The sequence below is a fragment of the Poeciliopsis prolifica genome, unplaced genomic scaffold (genome assembly GCF_027474105.1).
Source record: "Poeciliopsis prolifica strain line A6 unplaced genomic scaffold, Auburn_PproV2 SCAFFOLD011, whole genome shotgun sequence".
Taxonomy (NCBI): Eukaryota; Metazoa; Chordata; class Actinopteri; order Cyprinodontiformes; family Poeciliidae; genus Poeciliopsis; species Poeciliopsis prolifica.
The window spans coordinates 8,888,689-8,910,017 of NW_026562386.1; the positions used below are offsets into that span (position 1 = coordinate 8,888,689).

At 37.6% G+C, this 21,329-nt stretch overlaps 1 protein-coding gene across 7 annotated transcripts in view; it reads right to left on the minus strand.

Annotated features, from left to right (window-relative positions):
* Positions 1-21,329, minus strand: part of LOC129364189 (transcription initiation factor TFIID subunit 4-like) — a 93,850-nt gene that overhangs the window by 34,312 nt on the left and 38,209 nt on the right. For 4 of the 7 annotated variants that reach the window (XR_008606413.1, XM_055036679.1, XM_055036678.1 and 1 more), the window contains 2 exons: positions 19,659-19,784; positions 12,035-12,091 (listed from right to left, as the gene is read on the minus strand). Coding sequence is in view for 4 of the 7 variants with exons in the window: in XM_055036679.1 (XP_054892654.1) it covers positions 12,035-12,091; positions 19,659-19,784 (183 nt within the window). In the remaining 3 variants the exon portion in view is untranslated. Of the gene's footprint in view, positions 1-8,053; positions 8,535-8,632; positions 10,191-12,034; positions 12,092-17,630; positions 17,941-18,038; positions 18,294-19,365; positions 19,561-19,658; positions 19,785-21,329 lie in introns of those variants that run through there. The other 3 variants (XR_008606414.1, XR_008606415.1, XM_055036681.1) reach the window with 3 other exon arrangements.

A 21,329-nucleotide genomic window follows, 5' to 3' on the forward strand; every position in this document is an offset into this window, starting at 1 on the left:
AGAAAGCAGAGCAATATGTTCCCTTATGATGCAAACATGTCCAAAGTACAGCAAGAACCTCTCTGATATGGCTGGCACAGGGAGGGAGATGAGCTGTAGGAGCAGTTATGGCCAACCTGCCGTTCGCCTTTTCTGCTGTTTCTAACAAAGGCTTTACTCCCCACCCCTCTGTCTGGCCTGGGGGGCTGCTTACGGCCCTCCAGACGCTTACAGACAGATGTCCTTGGTAGAGCAGAACATGCTCAGCTTGACGTCACAGGCGGCTGTGGGGCTGTGAAGGAAGCTAAATGGCTGTCTGCCTTGCAAAGACCACAATATGTAAGGCAGACCATAGGGTTTAAATTGATATATTTCAAGCCCTCCCCCATGAAAAGCTTTGGTTGAACAGAAACCAGCAGGATTCTTATGATTATGCAGACTTGACATATGCTACATTTGTTGAACGCGTTTATTAATAAAGGCCATTGGTAGAAAGAGAGTAGTTTAACCAAGGTTAGGTGGGGAAGCAAGTTCTTAACTTTTACAAAACGCAACACAGTAGCCTTCAGGCATAGTTGCAGGAGATTGCATAAAGACTGTCTGATAGTGTCAGCTGTCAGGAAATAGAAATAAGTTTTTATTATTTGTATAATTTCAGTGCTAAACTAAACTAATATTCCTTTGGTTGGAGAACCAATTTTTAGACACAGTAGTTAGGGATGATAAAAAAATCATCTCGCATACATAGACTTGGTTTAGTTGCATGCGGATTTGCACTTCTGAAGCCTGTAAAATCAAACAAAATACTATCGCCACATTAATTTTCTTATGGCATGCTAGCATATATGGATTAAGGTTTACACATTTAGCCAGATTTGGAGAAAAAAGCTATAAAATAAAGCTGAGATACTCTCCCACACAAGTAAACTTAAAGCTGTGTCTACTGTAAATTGAATATATTAGCTGAAAGAGGCAGAACATCTGACAGGTATTTTTTACAAGATATATTCTCATGTACCCATATCAGTATATGATATGGGTCGGGCTTCATGTATGCTGATGATTGTCAAGCAGTACTGATAACATTGCCTGTCTAACTGCACTGCTCATAATGCTTTACAAAAATGCAAAACACTGTTGAGACTTCCTTTGACTGATTTTTTCAGGCTATGGAAGCTGGAGGTGATTAAAAGTATTTTAGAAATTTATCTGAATGCCTAAACAAGTTTAGCTTTTAAAACACAAACTCCAGTCCAATTTCTGAACATATCAACGTACTGAAAACGCACTGACATATCAAAATCTTCTTTCCTGGGGTGACTGGATCCAAATCAGTGTTGTGTTTGATAAAAGCAATAAAAAACTTGATGTCTGTTGTCACCAATTTACTGACATGAAATTGGTTAAAATCTGGCAGAATAACACTTTGTGTCATTTGGACTTATAGAACATCACAAGTGAGGTCCGTCGACGTTCCTTTCTCAGTCCACATTTATTCACAATCTAAAAAGCTCCCTATTTGCAGTTCTGGTTAATGTTTAACATGAAGTTAAATTGTCTGAAGTGTCTGAAGTTAAATCAACCAAATTTCTTTTATTTCAGGTCAGTGAGGTTCACTAAAATTATATGCCCACAACTTCTCCATATGATTGAGATCTTGGTTTTGGATGGCCATGCAAAAATATTGATTTTATTGTCCTTAAGCTACTTTATAACCTCTTTTTTCTTTTATTGTACTTCCTTTTTTCTCTTAAGCAATTTGAATAACATGGCATATAAATGCTGAATATGTACATGGTTAAACCTTCATTGTTCCGCCCATCAAGGACTATAACAATTAGATCATCTTTGTCAGATCAATAGAGAATGTGCTGTGTTCAGTAGATAGTGTTTTAGTAAAGCTGTTTTAATTTCAACGCTAACATTAAATTTTTGCACACGTTCCTTTGTGTCAGCCTCCTACCCCTTATGAAGTGTGTTGACGCTTTATGTATGTGTTTAATGTGCGTCGGTAATGCATGCATCTCATTCACCTGACACCCACATGGGCAGCATTACGTGAACATCTGTGAGCTACATCTTCAGGCTTTTCTTCATGCAAAGTGCCTGGCAGTTAATTTGCTGCAGGAAAGAGAGGCCATTTGAAGCACCCAATAAGGTTTTCCTTTCCCATCTGCACTCTTACTTTCAAAAGGGCCAAAAATGTGTTGTAGATGGAAACATGCATGGATTCATCACATCTACTCAACAATAGGATATATATATATATATATATATATATATATATATATATATATATATATATATATATATATATATATATATATATATATATATATAATTATATATATATACCCCTTATATATATATATATATATATATATATATATAATTATATATATATATATATATATATATATATATATATATATATATATTATATATATATATATATATATATATATATATATCCTATTGTTGAGTAGATGTGATGAATCCATGCATGTTTCCATCTACAACACATTTTTGGCCTTTTATATATAATATATATTATATATATATATATATAATATATATATAATATAATAATATATATCTGTACACCTGCACTTTCACATTTCAACAAAATTACTGGAAGAAACTAACTTTTCATCAATATTCTAATTGACTGAGATGCACCGTTTTGTTTACATGTCTTGCTGTCCAGAACATTGAATGCTCCCTCTCCACCCTTGTATTGTGTGAATGGTTCTGCTTATCCTGTCTGGAATTATAATATTTTACTTATGGAGATGAATTCAAAATACATGCATGAACTAACAGCCATGGCATAATCTGTTCCATTTCTTCTGAAGCTCCAAGAGCTTCCAGGGACCAGGACCAATTATTTAGAGCCCTCAGTCGTCCCCGAAGCGAAGGTCATTATGTGAGTGTCACTATCATGACCTGGCGGGTTTTCTTCATTTGCAACTTACTTTCTTGGAACCATACGACATAAAGGCATTTTGAGTGAAACATTAGATTACACCGAATTCTGACTTTGAAGTAAGTTTTATTCCTATTAATAACATTTGTAATTCACATTTTGCCCAAAAAAAAAAAAAAAAAGAGTTTAACAAAGAAGTCAAAAAACGTTGTTAAGCAAATTCTAATGGGGTTGTACTGAATCGGCAGCGGGAGCATGGCGATCATTAAAAATACTGCTTATCCAAGGGAAAATTTCCTGCTTTAAATGTTCTCGCTTTGTCTCATTCTATGCTTCATCTGGAAGTCTTCGCTGCCTGTCTCACACTTTTTTTTTAAGATTCTCCGCTCGTCACCTCCTATTGATCACGACTAATTTGCATCGAGGAAAAGATGAGAACTCAGATATTCACACTTCGAGAGAGGACGATCTCAATGATTTATTCATTTCCAAATCAAAAAAAAAAAAAGGGAGTGAAGGTAGATGAGAAGGGGAATCTTCACAGGCAGCAGGCGACTAACAGGCTCTGGGGCTGGGCTCTTCTTCCCCACACTGCCTGCAGGCACATGGTGTGCAAGTTCTCCTAATTAACAAGGTGAATCATGCTGCCGCTCTCTAATTAGCCAACATGACAATCTAATGGAAACATGCAGGCCAGGCTGGCACACTTAGCATCACCTCACGAAGGCCCCGGCTACTGTCCTCCCCATAAGAATTTGACAAAAGTAACTCTAACATTCAAACGCAAAGGAGAACAAAGTAGGGCATAACGAAACAAGGTGGTGTATTTTATGAAGAGGTCAGCAGGGAAAAGTTTGCAGGCACAGGTAAACTAATCTTCCCTCCTTTTGTATCCACATGCACGTGGTGGTTGTTGCCTAATTGAAACATGTCCTGCCTCCTTCCTACTCGTATACCCAGCACAGGAGGCTGACACCTCGCCACCAGCGTAGCTCAGCCCGCCCAATTCCCCTGTCACTGGAGTCCCAAGGAGTGCTCCAGCGCACAAAGAGAAAAGTGAACCTACAGGCTTGTGCAGCAAGTAGACGAGTCGCTATCTCCCTGTGAGGCAAAATCTCCTTTTTTTGTTGTTTTCCTTCTCATTACAGCACTTTGTAATATTCGAAAACACACAGGAACACCAAAGGTACTTTTAAAGCCTACTTCTGTTTTTTTTTTCCTTGTAATATGTCTTGAGGTTAAGAAAAAAACTGAAGTTGAGACTTCAGACAACAAAGCAACAAATAAAAATAGGGTAACAGTGCGTTATGTAGTAGCCTGCATATCTGGAAGACAAAACAAGCCATTCTTATGTGGTAATTAATCTATCTTTGTCAAGCTGATTTGTACACAATTAAAATAATAGAACTCAAAAGCAACTAAACTAATCAATCATTATTGCACACATAAAAGGGGATAAAAGCTTGCTTCCCTTCAGCAGAGCATCTGTGTGTGTCTATTGTGCGAGTTGCTGCAAGTCCGGTGAAATTATTGCACTGTGTCTTTAAGGCCAGAAGACAAGAACATAACTATGAGTCGGGACACACAGAACAGCAGGAATTCTGTTTGAAAGTCGGCACAGAAAGAGAGAGAATGTGGAGGAGGGAAGCAGGCTTTCGCCCTCAGGCCTACCTGATGGGCGAGAGCGCCTCTTTGAGCAGAGCGGTTTGTGGAGGGCCAGAGGATGAGAGCCTATGAACTCCCAGATATAACCGGTCTAATGAAAACTACGAAGTAGCTACATTGTCCTCTGACACACAAGAATCTCTCTTTTGCGGAGAGAAAAAGTATGAGGCTGTAGCTGATGGGGATTACAGTGTGGGTGGATTTCAGGATCTCCATGACCTGATCACTTGTGAAGGAGGCCAAGCTAATCAAGACACATATGTTGGTGTTAAAGCCTGGTGGATGCTTCTCGATCAAATGGTAAAGATTTAAGTGATAGGAATGGTGTATAGAAAGTCATATAATCTAACATATTATGTTTATGCAGGATGAGAAGTCACATATGCGTAGGAACGTGGAAGGTTTATAGTTGAGTTCAGGCAAGATTTGAGCAACACTTTATTATTAAACTGGCCATAAAACAATCTCAGGCTGTAAGAGTTTACATCATATGATACAACACAGAAAATATATTCTCTACAAAAGTACTACAAAGAACAGGGAAGCACTCACTAACCCTGTCGCAATAGGAAATTTTGCTGGACGATAAATTGTCGCAGAACCTATTGCAATAAATGATAATATTGTTGCTTTGAGATTATTTTCAAGTTATTTAATGGTGAAGGCAAAAATAATACAAGAGCACTCTCTCAAAGACAAGTAAACATTAGTTACTAACAAACATTTAACTTTGGAACTGGAATACATTTTAATATCTAAAATAAGTGAACAAAATTAAAACAATAAATAAAATAGTTACTGAAGTTTCTGTAAAGAAATTGTCCTTCAAGATGGGATTACCAGACTGAAGACTTAGGGAAATTATCGAGGTAATTTTAATTTATCATGTGCTCAAATGACTTATTGATTATTGTGACAGGTTTAGCCATCACCATGTCTTCTTTTAAAGTCTTTATACATGTCAGAAAAACTGAATGATTTATAAAGGCTGTAACCAAGACTTACATAAACTTCCTTTGGCTCTGTCCAGAGAAGGGCAGTTGTTGAACATATATTTGTACTTTTTACCTGCCTACTAGTGTCAACTAAATGAAGAAGCACGAAATCAAAAATTATGTTTCCCAAGGTGTTCAACAACCGACTGACTAAGTAGAAATCATCATAACTACCAAACTGATGAGATTATGACCATCAGTCATTACAAAAGGACAGAAACTTGTTGAGTAATTGTAACTACATATACAAAAACTTCCACTAATAAAAAGTTGTGAAAATGGTCAGAAGCTTTCTTCTATTTGAAATTGTTTGTAGGACAAACAAATCATTTGCATCTCAAAGTGAGTTGACATCTCTGTGACTTCTCTTGAACATCCAGATTGGCCAACCCTCTGCTAAGCGGCTCATGTGAACATCCTGCAGAAATATCAATGTTAGAAAACAGTTTGTTTTCGGTGGACTCCAGCAGGAGCTTTCGGACAGTTTTTGGTCAGTTGTGTTAGCCAATTTGTCTTCTGCCTTTTCTGTCGTCGCTCTTCTCCTGTCCTCTCTCCACTCTTCCTCTTTACCTCACTCTTTCCTGGTGTCCAGTTGTGCCTGCAGACGTGGCTGCAATGATAAATTTATGGCTGCAGTGTGTCTGTGTGTCTGACATTGTGATGTATCTCTACTGGCCATAACTCCCTCTCTATCTTTTAACTGGTCCCCGAACCCCACAGCCTCCGTTTGCTTTCCATCTCTTTGTCTTTGTCCCTCTGTGTCCATCCCTCTCTTTTTCTCTTGGTCTCAATGCTAGAGTACTGATCCCTCCCCCCCCCTTACTTCTGCCTTAGCACCAGGAGAGTGAGAACACAGAGACCCTCCAACGACAACAACAAACAGGAACTGAACTCCACGATTTGCCCATTGATTTTCACTAGGGGCATTTCTGAAATAGCCCATCTGACCTTTTGGCCAAATGGTAGTGAATGGAGAAAACAGACTATCTCTCACGCTGCACCTCTGCAGCAGCTATGTGACAGGACTGCTGGTTACAAAAAATTTTGTTTTCACTCAGTAGTGAAAATCTGCAAACCAAAGTCAAGGCATGGCTACGAAAATATATAAAATAATCTTTCCACTCCTGAGGAAAAAAAAACAAAACTAAATAAATCTAGGCAGCTATAGCTTTACCGTTTTATTTAAGTCTGGGGGTTCGGTCTGCAGTACAAGATTCACACAGACAGCCGTGTCGCGTTGCAAAGTGTCAGTCAAAACAGTGATTGAAGGCGTGTCTTCATTGGATTGCACCGCTTTACTGGTTCTTGCTAAAGTTCGATAGGGAGCACATTGTGGATTTGCATGAAGCGGGTGGCCATATTAAGCAAATGCCCCACGGCCAGCCAGATCCTCTGATCTTTCCCTATTTGAACAGGGATTCACTTGAATTTCATAAGATCACACAACCTTTCAACATATGAAGTCTGCATTTTGTGAAATTTTTTCATTGTTAAAATCTCTGCAATAAATTAAGTCTCTGACTCTGGATATGACAGACCCTGTCTCACAGTTGAGCAAACAACACTTCAGATATTAGGATGTCACTTGGTTACGTTAAGCTTTCATCTTACACTTTCTTAATTCATCCTGGTGTCACTAATATTTTCGCCGCAAATATGTTCCATATTTTATAAGTCTAAAATGAAAAACTGTTGTGCACTTAAATTAGGTGTGTGCAGAAATATAAGATAAAACACTGATTTGTGTAGAAGAACTGCAGCAATTAGGCATCTGGACTTTTAAGGTGACAATTTTCTAAACAACAAAGCTGGCACTGGAAACATATTTAGAGACACTAAAATTGCCATAAGGGGGTTTAAAATGGTAATGGATTGCTAAATAGATTAAAAAATATATACATTGTAAAAAAAGGTTTTTGTAATATATGAAGATTGCTGATAGCTGTTTTTCAGTTAGCAATGGCGGAGACAAAGTTTTGTTCAGTAGGTTCTGGTACTTGAACAAATGTCTTTGCAGAATCCAACACATGGAAGAAGAAAAGCTTAGAGACTCTTACTGCTGAAGTAAAGCTGCAAAAACAGCAAAACACAGGACAACAATCACAATGACATTTTTGGGATTTTTGGAACTTACTAACAGATATATCAATGCAGTTTTAAATGTGCATCTATGTCAATTTTTTATTCCAGAGATTGTGTCATTAAACTGGGTTGTTCCTTGTTCTCATTCACTTTCAGTTGTTTTTGCATTATTGTGAAGGACTCATCTTCAGTTTGTTCTTCATATTACAAATTCCTGACTTTTCCCTTGGTCTGCTACGCAATGATAACTGATCAGTGTGTTTGCATGAGACTTGTTCAAATAAAAGCAACTCTAGGTGGTCTAGGTGGGTGTAACTGTGTCATTAGCTGTCAGTTTTGAAACATCGGGATGCTGGCTGTGTATTGGTGCTCTCAGTTTACTTAAGATCTGCAGCAAAGTTGTTACCTTAAAAGTGTTGCTGTAGTTGCAACAGCGAACAATTTTGCGTGTGGCTCTGTCAGTGGTGCTGTTTCAGGAGAAGCTCCATCTCTTTGGAAAGGAGGAAGTATTTAGGTAGTTTTAATAAAGAAGTCCACACTGTGAGAGGCATGGTTCACCCCTTCACAGCACTGTATCTAAAAAAATCTTAATACAACAAAATGGAGGACTAAACTTTTGGTAATTGGTAAATTTTGTACATTGTCATTTTACTTGGGAATATACAACAGCTTTTTGATCTATATATATGGGTACAATCCTGATATTGCAGAGGAATGCTTGTACACAATATTTACTAAGATATTTTATTTCACTTGGCATGAATGAAAATTCAGCATGCCAGTAACAATATTGGCCAATTGAATAGACTTAACTGTCCTTGATGCCCTCACTGGATGTATATCTTTAGTGGTGAAGATGCAAGTGCTCAGAAACAGTAGTGAGGATACTGGGAAAAGGAAAGGAAAAAAAAAGTTAAAGGGGCAATCCTATGTATTTCACAAGGACGCAGAGCCATTTTATAGCACAATAAAGTAACCAAGTTACCTTGAGTTGTAAAAATGTGCAGGTCCACATGTTTACCAATTACTGCTGCCACTAGTCTGAAGGAGCTGAGTGGGGAACTCTAGGAGGAGGGATGCTCTCTTAAGAAAATATGAGTTGTAATTTCAATATTCAATACATAGTGATGCACTGAATATGTCTTTCAGAAAGTTCTGGTTAAGTACTGTGTGTCCATTTATAGTTTGACCATATTTTCAGTAATATTTTTAACAATGATGGTTCAAGTTCTATGCAATCTGCCCACGATTTATTTTTGAATGTTGAATATTATATTAAGTTGGTCCATACCTGAAACAAACATATGGTGAAGAACATAACAGTGTGATTCCGTCTGTACGATTTGATGGTAGTTTGGTGGAGGCAGTGGTTGCTTTGTGCAGAGGGGCTTACAGAGAGGCTGGCTCCTCTGGCTGTCGCCTGGAAGAGCAGCTCGGGCTCATTATCCTGATGAAATTTGCGCAGATGTGTGAGCTGCCGACAGACTCTGCAGTGACACAAACAGCCAGCTCTGTCCCCTTGAGCCAGTCAGGTGATGAAAACCGGAGAGGCGCGGGGGCTGAGAAACGACGGCCATTAAGCAAAACAGAAAGAGGTGAGGGATGCTGGAGGAGGAGGGAGAAGTGGGGGGTGTTTGTGTGTGTCAGTAAAATGGGTGTGGGGGCAGTTACATAAAGTAACCATTTCCAATGAACCTTCTTAAAATTCCTGACGAAAATGAAAATGTGCCACACGAAGACGGCGTCTCTCCATGACGCTCTAATCTGGCCGTACCCAGATGACGAGCGGACTGCCACTTAACAGGGAGGAGATCCACTTTGATCACATGGGCCCCCCCCAGGGGGCAACTATCATGATGCCTATTACACCACTTCATTTGCATATGTGGGGCTTATGGGTAGGCTAAGATCTAGTGCGAATGTTCCAAACTGCAGCAGATTTCAGTGTTGCTAGAAAGAAATGGTTGGGACAGATGTAGAAAAAAGACAAGAGTGCTGGAGGTGCAGTAAGAGAAGCCAACTTGTCATTCAAAGGTCACAAGTTCAATAACCGATCAGTAAGGGACATTAGAAAAGCCGCAAAATAGAGTCGGAGACGCCAACACTAAATGGGAGGCTGTCAGGTGGAAAAAGTCTGGAAATGTGTTAGTCCAAAGTAGTTTGTCAGCTAGAAAAGTGCATACATTCCCAATATACGTTCCCGGGATGAATAAAGCATTTTTTTTTTAAGAGTAAACTACTTAGGAGAAACCATGCTGGCTTCCTAACTTCTACATCAACAACAACAGGTGAGTTTCGCTTGTTTCATCCTTCTGCCTACTCAAATTTCTCTACAAAGGCGCCACAGAGTGCTCTTGATCCTTGTTAGTGAGCACTGACAACACCAAGTGAAGATATTCTGCTGTAAACACATCCAGGAAAACAAAAAAGCAAACTTGTGGTGTGAAAGAGCCGTCTTGTTTGCGTAAACAACATTAACAATTCGCTAAAAGATGTGTAGTCTACTTTCTGGAGCTCCACTGGGAATCCGTTCAATTCAAAACCTGTAGTTGAAACAAAGAAGATACATCACTATCCTATCAAAAAAAGGAAGTCTGAAAGAGTTGTTAATTTAAAACACTGGTGTGGGTGTCATACCTGGGCCCGCTGGGAATAGAGGGAAGTTTTGTACTATTTTCTACAGCAAAAAGTTAATACGAAGCATATTTTAGTAACCCTCATTCCAGCATGTTTTACAGAACTGTCTACCTGTTTGCAAACAATTTAGCATTTAGTAAATGCTGTGCGAATGCTGCATGGTTGGGTAAGCAGATCTGCCAAAAGAACTGACCTGAAGCAGGAATATTTGTAGAGTAGGAATTCAAAGAGAAATATCAAGAGATTGTGCTGAAAAAACACTATATAAAACATACTGAATATTAGCTGAAAAGTGGCAACAAAACTTAAAACTTATCTTGTTGATTGGTTTTCAGTTGAATTTTAACAACTGTAACTTATTTCTGATTAATTACATTTTTATTTCACTTTTGGATTTGGATTGGTCATATATTAATTTTGCTGTAACAAATATAATCACATGGATTCCAACTCTGAATCTCCTCTTTCTTGGGAGCTACGGATGACGATGTGTTAATCAGGGCTGAAAGGATTCCTCGAGTGATTCGAGTACCTCGATTATTAAAATTCCTCGAGAAAAATTTATCTGCCTCGAAGCTTCGTTAAATTATATTTTATTATTTATTGCTCCGTGTTCTGGCCGGGTAATTGCTTGCTGTGCGCAGCGCTCTCACTTCCGCTTGAGTTGTTGACAACAGCTAAGTGTTATCAGCTTAACGTCCAGTTTTCAAGTTCGGCCTGGAAGGATTTTAAGTTAGGATTTTATTGATTGATGATGATGTCTGGGTCTTTGATGTTTTTCGGGGGACCAATAAGCATCCTTAAAATGACTGGTGCGATGCCTGGAGTATGGCAAGTTATTCTTAGGGATGCTCAAATATGAAAAATTGGACTGATGTTGACATCCGATAGTAATACTGCTCTTATATTAAATTTGCCAAGGTTTTATTTTATTTTTTTTATTCAAATACTCAATTAATCGTACGAATAATTGATAGATTACTCGATTACTAAAATATTAATTTACACCAGCGCTAGTGTTGATATTGTGCAAACAATTCAAAGTGCTGCTTTTCCTGTGTAGTTCAGTCATTTTTGTTCCCAACACAAACATTAGTTAAGATTAGCAACTATGCTATACTTTGCTAACATGCTAGAATTTGTCAATTTGCTAATGATGCCTTCAATGCTACCAAGAGATAAATTGAGTTGGTATGCCGCTAGTAAATTAATTTAAATTTAAACTTAAATTAAAAAAATTGTTATAAATAAGTGAAGTCATAATCATAATATCTTGAAATAATATTGCTTTACTTTAAATGTTTGTGTACAGGTCAAAAAAAAAACATATGAACAAAAATGATCTCTATAATAGCTTTATTTTTTAAATAAATTTGATTTCATTTATTTTATTAATAAAATGTTGTGTATGGTAAAACTAACTGCATTATGTGGAAAATTGTAAAAATTAGACCTCATAAAATGAAAAAATGCTTTTAACCTGATGGAGAGTTTATGCATTTCTCCTATAGACAGAATTCAATAACAAGGAGGCTTAATAGATGGAAAAAATGTAAGGGGTGGAGGAAGTGGAGCGTGTCTTTGGTGTGCAGAGAATCATTTTCCACAAACTGGCATCAATCGGAGCGAATAATTCCTCAAACTTTTTTAAGTCCGACTTTAAATGGCATTACATATGTAGTGAGGCATGAAAAATTTATGCACTGGTGTCGGGGAAATGTCAAGGGTAATGATCTCCGCAGCAGCTTACCTCCTTAGCTTTCTGTTTCAGTCGAGCTTGCTCTGGGTCCTCTTGCCTGGAGCGACTCTGTGGAGTAAAAAAGGAGGGATGGGGACAGGTGGAAGGGACACAGGTTAACAGCTGGTTTAAGGAGCCCACTTTCCCCATACACACGCACACTTTTGCTACTCATCTGTTGCTGTAGCAGCAAAAAATAGTGCAAAATGGGAACAGGATACAGAGGTGTCAAGGACATCATATCAGAATACAGAGAAGTGCAATGGAGCACCCCCTGGGGGGCAGTGGCCTTTAAACCTGCTCCAAATCCAGCCCTAAATAAGCTGCTGCGGGGGGATTCTAATCAAAAGAGGTTATTAAAAAGTCTGCAGGAGCCAGGATGCACACACATGCATACACACACAAGCAGGGGAGAAGATGTTGGTGAGTGTCAGTGGCAACGACTGACTGTGTGTCACTGTGTGTGTGCCAGTGTGGCTATCTGTGTGTCCCTGGCGTAACAACACAGCACTTCTATTTTAATCAGCCACTATGATCTGGGTGAATGTACTTGTCCCTGGAAATCCTTCACGACAGAGCCAAATGCACATGTACAGATGACCACTGCGGGCAAAACAGGCTGATCATGGCACAAGGGACTAACTGAGGGTTGTTTGTGAATGCAGACATAAGGTGTATCTTTTTATATAGCAGCACTATCGAGAGTCTGCTCTAATAATATTCCTGATGCACTGTCTTTTAAGAGTACTGCCGACCCCTGACCGTCTTTATATGTTGTCATGCAACAATCACAAATTGCAATGTCTTTTTAGGACTTCAATGCAAAATTAGATGCTTTTCCTCAAAAAGCATCTAATTAAGTCTGCCAGCCGACTTATCAGCTTCCTTAATTTTGGAAGATCAGTAATCGGACTCATATGTGAAGCCAATCTAGTTCACCGATCTTATCTACATCTGCAGAGGTCTGGAAATCAGCCACTGTCCTCTTCTGCTCTCCCGTGAGAAAGGTTGAACTGATAGAATGGCCCATCAGATAATATCTGAACATTTGCAGTTTCATTTCAGATATTTTAGACTTTTGGCATCGACTAAAATCGGAATGAGCAGGTCGGGCTTTATAAACATCTGTAATCGGCAATGGCCAGAAAACTGGAATCGGTGCACCCATATTTTGAAAAATATTTTGCAAATAAAATTCTGAAAGACTTTCAGAAAGAAATTCTTAAGAAGTTCTGTTTGCAGTTTGTCACAAGATGTGGAAGGGAAACATCAAACATGAAGAGGAAGGTCCTGTGGTTACAAGAAACCAAAATGTAGCATTTTGGCCTGCATGCAAAACACTATAAACTAACACTAAGGTCAGTGCCACACACAGTGGTGGTAACATCATCCTGAGGTGATTATTTTTTTAGGAAAACTTGACAATTGTTAATTTGAATAAAAATTTCCCCAAATAAACTGTAATTCTTGAAGAAAAAAAATGAATGAAAATTATCATCAACCAGGACAGTTATTCTAAACACCGAGCTACAACTACATGCCTTAGATCCAAGTAGATTCATGTGTTAAAATGACCCAGTGAGTCCAGAAAACCAATTAAGAAACATGTGGCAAGACTTAGACTTTAATGTTAACAGACACTCCATGCAAAATGAAGCTCTGCTGCAAAGTTGGTAAAAATTTCAAGCTCCAATTGAAAACGATAGAAAAACACTCCAAGACCTGAAGTTGTAATTATACCAAAGGTGGAACTAAAAAGTATCGACTCGAGAGAGGTCTGAATATCCAACTTTTATCATTTTATTTGAAAATTTTTTATTTATTTTGAGTTAATATTTATCACATAAAACCCAATAAAATATATTAAAGCTTGTGATTGTTACTTGTTAAAATATGAAAGTTAAAGATCCACGAATACTTTGGAAGGGACTATATCTGGCAAACAAGATGTATGCAATTATTTCAGTAAACCTTAGATCTTCCTTGCCTACTTTCAACAAAGTAGTATTCGGCCTGCAATAGGAGCATAAAAAAACTTGAGAATCAAATCAAAATTACGAGAATTAAAGTCATAATATGAGAATAAAGTCATACAAGAATACACTCAAAATAATATACTTGCAGTATTACAAGAATGTCATAATATTACAACTTTATTCTCATACTATTACAACTTTGTCATAATTTCATGACTTTATTCTCACATTATTATGACTTTATTCTGTATTAGGTTTGCTTTATTCCAGTATGACTTTATTTTCTTAATATTATAACTTTATACTGATATAATTATGAAGCTATTCTTGTATCATTTCAACTTTATTCTTGTACATTTTATTCTCTTAATTTGATTACTTTATTCTTATTTTATTGATTTATTTTACACTTAGTATGACCCTATTACTCTCTTGTAACTTTCTACATGACAGATAATACAGTATTTTACCAAATATCCTGATTTTTCCATAACCATTCCTTACTACCGTCTTTCTTTTTTTCTGACCATCTTTTATGTCACATGGATGGAAACCAGAAACTCCTAAGCCTTCCTGCTAATTGACTTTACATATATGAGGCTGTCCACGTATTGGAGGGTGTCTCAACTGAGACTAATGTTTTTGCCCTCCAGTGGGCCGGAGCATCCCTCAAGTCCTGAGTCATATTTTAAATGGCCAGCACAGTCGAAGCAAAGGCTTATTGTGAAGGAGAAACGGTGGGAGACGACAGTGGAAGAGATTATTTCAATGGATTTCTAATTCTGGGAGCCAAATTAGCGGGTGCTGAAGCAGGAGACATGGCGAGCGGGGTGGGAGGAGGAGTGGGAGGGGTCGGTACAGATGGACTGTTTACAGAGACCAGCGGTGCCACTGGCACACTCTGCGTCTCCTCTGCCAGCTGCCCTGGTTTCTCCGCTTACAGCGGGGACCACAGAAGAGAAGAGATGATGACTGGATACTACTACACATGCAGATGAGGTTTACTGCATTTCACTTAATGGATGGTGGTGTAAACTGCAGTGTTTTTTTATGTTTTCATAAGTGTGATGCATTTGGTGGCATTTTAACCTCAATTAAGTTTCTTTGTTTTCAGTTTTTAATTTATCTGTTGCCTTTTCTGTGGCCAGCACAGTCGGCTGCTGTATTGACCATAACCCTCATGTAAATTACATTTTTAACATCAATATAATCCCATTAAACTCAGGGAAATCAGTTAATAAAAAAAATGTAAGTGAAAGGAGAGGACATACGGATATCTACAGAAAAATGTTCACAACTGTCTTCTATGGCACATCTACAGACTAAAATGTTTGACAATTCTTCGATATAGACTATCTCAGGCTTGGCCACATTAGATGTAGAGCATCTATAAACAACAATTTTCGAGCCTTGCAACAGATTTTCAGTTGAATTTTGGGCTGAACTTCGGTCATTTGGACAGAATATCCTTTTATCGACAAGGTATCTAATTCCAGTCCTCCGGGGTTGAAGACAATGTACCTTTAAGGTGTGTCCAATGCATCCAAAACAAATGGCAAGTTTAACTCCTCAGCATGGAATAAATGTGTTCAGTCTTTCTGTTGGACTAATTATTTGGTTAAAGTGTGATGAGGCATCCAACTTTGCAGGACAGGAGTTTGACGCCTGAAATTTAAACATTTTATGTTTGTGGTTTGTGCTTGCTTGTCTTCTTAACACTCTAGTAAGACCAGATTTGTGGATTTCACAACCAATCGCCCGCCACAGTACAAAGTGGGTGCATTGTTTAAAATCTACTCCTTTTTCTTATCAGGATAAAAAAATGACTGCAGAGACAACTATCAGTAGCAAATCTGATGTTTTTTGTCATGGCTTTTGGCTTCAATTCAGGCATCCTTGCTGGGAATGTTGCCAAAACTAATTGATCATTTTGATATACCATAAAATTATGGTAAATAATTTTACCATGGAGTCAGATCATTTTAGCTTTTACATCGATCTTCAGAACCAGTGCAGTTATAATGTACTGCAGAAAAACCCATAAAAAATAAAGGACAAGTCACAGACTGGCATTCCCGGAGCCTAGAATCGAATCTAACAACAATGACGAATGGAAATATTTTTAGAGAGAAATATACATCAAAATTGAGATCCAAGAGATATGTATTTGATATATGTTGGTTAAGAAAAAGAATTAGGTCAGTTTGGTGCTGAATCCCTTTTTTGGGGGGCAATTAGCTGTTATGTTACCCACTGAGTTAAAAGCCAGATTACTAATGAAACAGTAATAGCTGTATTTCCCCCTTTATAATGCACAACAAAAGTAGAGAAAGCCTCAACACACAGTGAAAAGCTGTGGTATTTTCTCAGCAACTGCAAGTGGAACAACTTGTGTAATCATTACGCAAAGATCTGCTTTCCAAACTTCTCCTTAAACCAAAATGCCATGGCAACAGGAGCCAAAAAGCCACAGATATAGCTGTGGGGTGAAGTCAAACTTTCCTCTGCGACTCTCATGCAAACCAAACAGCCTCAAGTGTAGCTCCTCCAAGAAGGACCAGGCTTCATTTTGAGGAGTTATTTGCAATTGCTGTTAACAAAACAAGATTCAGTAGACAAAAAAGTAGAAGATTGGAGCGTTTAATAATGCAGAGCCATGTGCTACATAGGGAATCTAAAAGCTTTTTCTTTACACCATTCTTTTTGAAACAATACAATTTGGAGTTGTAGTTTGTGTTGATGCCAGGGTTTTTCTTTTCACAACTGACCAGCAGTTGTAAAAAATGTCATAGTTTTTCCAAGAAACAGAAAATAACAAGCAGGTCCTAAGGTAATTTGGTCAAAGTTCATCGACAAGGGGATTTTTCTAATACCCTGCATGGAAAGACTGGAGTATAATAATGCAATTAAGAAAGTGAGGTGTGCTTTTAAGAGAATATGTACTGTGGGACCTCAGTTCCATCAGAAATAATTAAATTAACCTACCTTTCCACTAATGTTACACTGCAGGGCATTTTCATTTGATTTTTTCTTTTTTTTTTTTGGGTCTGCGGTGAACTTTCTAAATTTGAAGAGACAAATCTTCTCAACAAAAGACAAATAAGGATACCAGGCATGTGTCACAGCTAGTTAAAGCATACAGAACTCATATTATGTATGACTTTTGTGTACAGATTTATCTTTATGGTTCTTTATTATCATAAGTAATAAATGATAATTGAAATGATACTGAAATCAAAAATGTAAAATAACTTTACTACAATAAAAGAATTTAAAGCATTCATAATTGCCACTTATAATATTTTGTCCTGCAAATACATTCATGATTAATAATATATGTTAAGGTGATTATTTCATATTTTATTAGTATTTGTAGAGCCCCATAAATAAAAAGAGAAAATTTGTCCCAAATGTACAAACTCATTAAAATCCATTTCAATTACAACTAATAAAGGACAGACTATAGTTTTTGATCTATAGTTTTAAGTATTTCTATAAACTGACACTGTAAGAAACATAATTAGATTGCAAGTGCCTCTCAATAAATCTGGATATTATAGAAAACTATTTTAGCAATTCAAACTGTGAAATATAAGTTCAATTCATTAAGTAGTATTTACCAAGGGCTTATTTCCATTAATTGTGATGATTCAAGTTGCAAGAAAATGTATTACAGAAATGTCAGTTTACTGAAAAACATGTCTGGGGTTCCTCTTGCACAAATCACTGGATCAATGCGATGTGGCAATGAGGTGATCAACCTGTGTCAATTTCTTGTGTGAAGAAAGCTCAGGCTACTTTAATACTGGCCTTCATCTCATTGTTGAATGTTATGTCTCTCATCTTCCTCCTTAGAATACTCCACAGTTCGTCTTTCAAGTTTAAGTCAGATCAATTTCATGACCAATCAAGTACAAAATCAGATATTGGTACTTAAATCAGCTATTGGTACATTTGACAGAATGGGCAGAAAATAAAATCAGCATCACCATGCAAGATTGTTATGGTGACTTTGAACCTGAAGAAACACATGTACTTACGTAAAAGCATCACCAAAATCATCACTAATTTTTGAAACTTCATACTGGATCTGAAGCAAACTCTTGAATTCGCTGTTCTTTACAATCCTCTCAGTGCTGTGACTTTTGCATCCTTTCCTGCCACACTTTTTCCTTCCACTCGGCTTTCAATTAATATATTTAGATACAGCACTCTCAGATCAGCTGGCTTCAACAAGTAGCTTTTGTTGCTTAACATCGTCCATGTGTCTGTGATTGTCAGCTATTACCTGTGACCTGTAAGCCATATTTATCAAAATGAAATAAATGGTTAAACATTATCATTCTGCATGTAATAAGTCTACATAATATTTCATTTTTGATTCAAATTACAAACTTGAATTGAATGATTGATCATATCTTAACTGACCCACATGCACCTAGTGGCTTTCTGACATTTAAAACATAAATATTTTAATTTATGTTTTGCATGTAAATTGTTATTATTAGTTACTAGATGCGTATGCAACGTTGGAGAAGGGTACAGCAATTCTTACAAACAATAAAAATGTCAGTGTAATATAAAGTTCCACAGATTCTACTCTTATCCTCAAGTTTTAAAACTAATATAAATGCAGCATCTGTTGATTCACCGATCCTTTTTTTCCCCCTAACGCCTGCACAATGGCTCCAAGCTACAGGTCAAATACAGTTTTTGACCACAGAAAGCTCCAGCTGGTACTGGAAGACCTTTATGAAAAGAAAAAAACTTTAGCTTGGAGTCAGTGTGTATGTGTTTTTCATTGACTTTCAAATTGGCTCACACCTCCTGTGAGCACCTTGCAGATTTTTCTGCTTCACATTTTCTGAGTACTCTTATTTCTTTAAGGGGTCATCTGTAACATAATTGTTAATTGACATTTTATTACAACATGTTTCATAATCAAGACTTAGTGTTGTGTAATTAATTGATGCATGAAGACATTACTTTTTCCTTTGGCCTTAGCTAATCATTAGAGTGTTTTTTTTTTATTAGAACTACAATGTGGCTGACTTTCTGAGTAGAGCATTTGTTAATAAAAGCTTTTATTAGAGATTAATCAATCCGTTTTTTATACTGGCCGTTACTTCTGGTTTCTTCTTTCCGTGTGCCACAAAGGAAGAAAAAGTGGAAGAATTACAGGATTTTCTTAATTTATGCCACAAAGAGTACAGTTTTTTTTAAATGATGTTGGTTGATGTGTGAACAGGTTGAAGATGTTGGGATCTACATTTAATGCATTCAATGAAAGGAAAGAAGAATCAGATTTTTCAGCGTTGAAATGCAGATCAACATCAGTCAGCTTTCAAAGCTGACTGATGTTTGATCTCGAGTTAATTGACTGGTGCAGAAACACAATTTGGATTGATAAAAGTCTGGTTTGTGTGCTGGATTGGAGTTTCATGTCATATGAAACCCAGCCCTCCCTCCCTCCTTGCATCCAGGGAAGAAGCGCCAGGACAGAGGAGGCCTCGGGCCATCAGTCTGGGTCACCTCATCCATGGGAGTCACACTCTAATTCATCTGTCAGAGCCGACACGAGAGCAACATGCACACACATGCATGCACATGTCCATTGTCACACGTACGCACAAAGCGGGATGGAGGTGACGATAACTCACTTTAGCGGCTTTCAGAAGGATCTCTCTCTCCTGTTCGTCCTTCCTCTGCTTCTCCATCCTCTCCAGCTGCTCGAAGAAGCGGAGCTGCGACCGAACGTCTGCAGACTGCTCATAGCACTCGTCGTCCTGGCAAGTAGACGGAGAGATAACAGCAGCGGCAGCATTACGACAATGATATATAGAGAAGCTACTTCTTTGGCTCTGGTTGAGTCATTAGTCAACTTTAGAACAGATGACAGTAGCTGATAAAAAATATCTCTGAATCGGAGGAAAAATTCCTCCAGAATATAATCGAGAGTCAGAAATATTTTGATAGGCATTACTGAAGTACTGTCATCTTTTAAAGATGAAGATTTCATCATCCATCAGCTGAGACTGAGATCGCCATCAAGCTGACAATTATGTGGGGAAAAAAAGTTTATTCATGAGTTACAAAGAATAAAATTATTGCTCCTCTCAGAAGTTTTCACTTTCCAAAATGTATTTATTTATTTACTTTATAATGAAATTTGTACCACTATTTTTATTACAATAATAAGCGGCTGGATGTGGATGCTGCCAAACAAACAAACCAAAAAAAAAACACTAATAAATCTGGACAAATGTGGTTTATTCTAAATGTATCTGTATGATTAGTTTTTTTTTTCTTGTTGAAGAATGGAATTCATAATAAATAAAAACAGAATATGGGCAACAATAAAACAAATTTTATGGGTTTAGTTAACTCACTTTGGACAGCTGGGACCATTTTTAACACTTGGTTCCTGTGTTATAACTGTCTCTGGGTGTCAGTAACTTTTATCTCGGTTAAAGTTCATGAGTCCACATTCAGTTTTATTCTGAATTTCTTTAGTCTTATCTAAAAGAAGCTACTTGTTAGGTCATGTAAAGTATTACGTTGATCAACAAAACTTTCTTGTGAAATTAGAGCCACTTAGAGCTAAAAAATAAAATATTACACAATTATAGATTTAATTTTGGGCTAAGCTGTAAATTGATCAAACATAAGTAATCTCATCATTACTGGTTGTTGTAGAGCTTGAGCTCATCTATAGATCAGATCATGACTTTTGAATACAAAGTTCAAGAAACTCACATTTATATTGTATAATTAAATCTTTGGTTTCAATTCATAAATAGAAGAGAAAACCTCTGAACACATTTAGTTTAACAACAGCAACAAAAATATAACTCAACTCAAACCCAACCGGTTTACACGCATCCCCACACTTTGTCACACAAACTTCTTCTATTTACAGACTCTTTGCTTCATCTCCCATGTGGCAAATAGGAAGGCAAATGTAAAAACAACTTTTTTAGGTCATCAAAAGTTAATAGGATAATTGCTTATTTCTCCCTATGTGACTGCACGTCTGATGCAGCCCTTATCTCGTGTTGAGCTTTATTTCTATGTCACTCTCCTCTCGTCTTCTGCCTATATGTGAGTGTGTGTGTGTGTTTCCATAAGGGGATGAGAGGAGCTGAGTGGCACAGAACACAAAGACACATCAGAGGGGGCTTTTCACCAGCACCCCCCACCTCCAACCCACTCTTCTGTCTCTCTCATCCAGCCTCGCTGCTCTTTGTTGCAGAGCTGAGCCTGCACTCTTGCCGTAGCTCCTGCTGAAGCCCGGCTGCTCTTTAAGAGGCCGCTTTGTCTTTTGGTCTTTC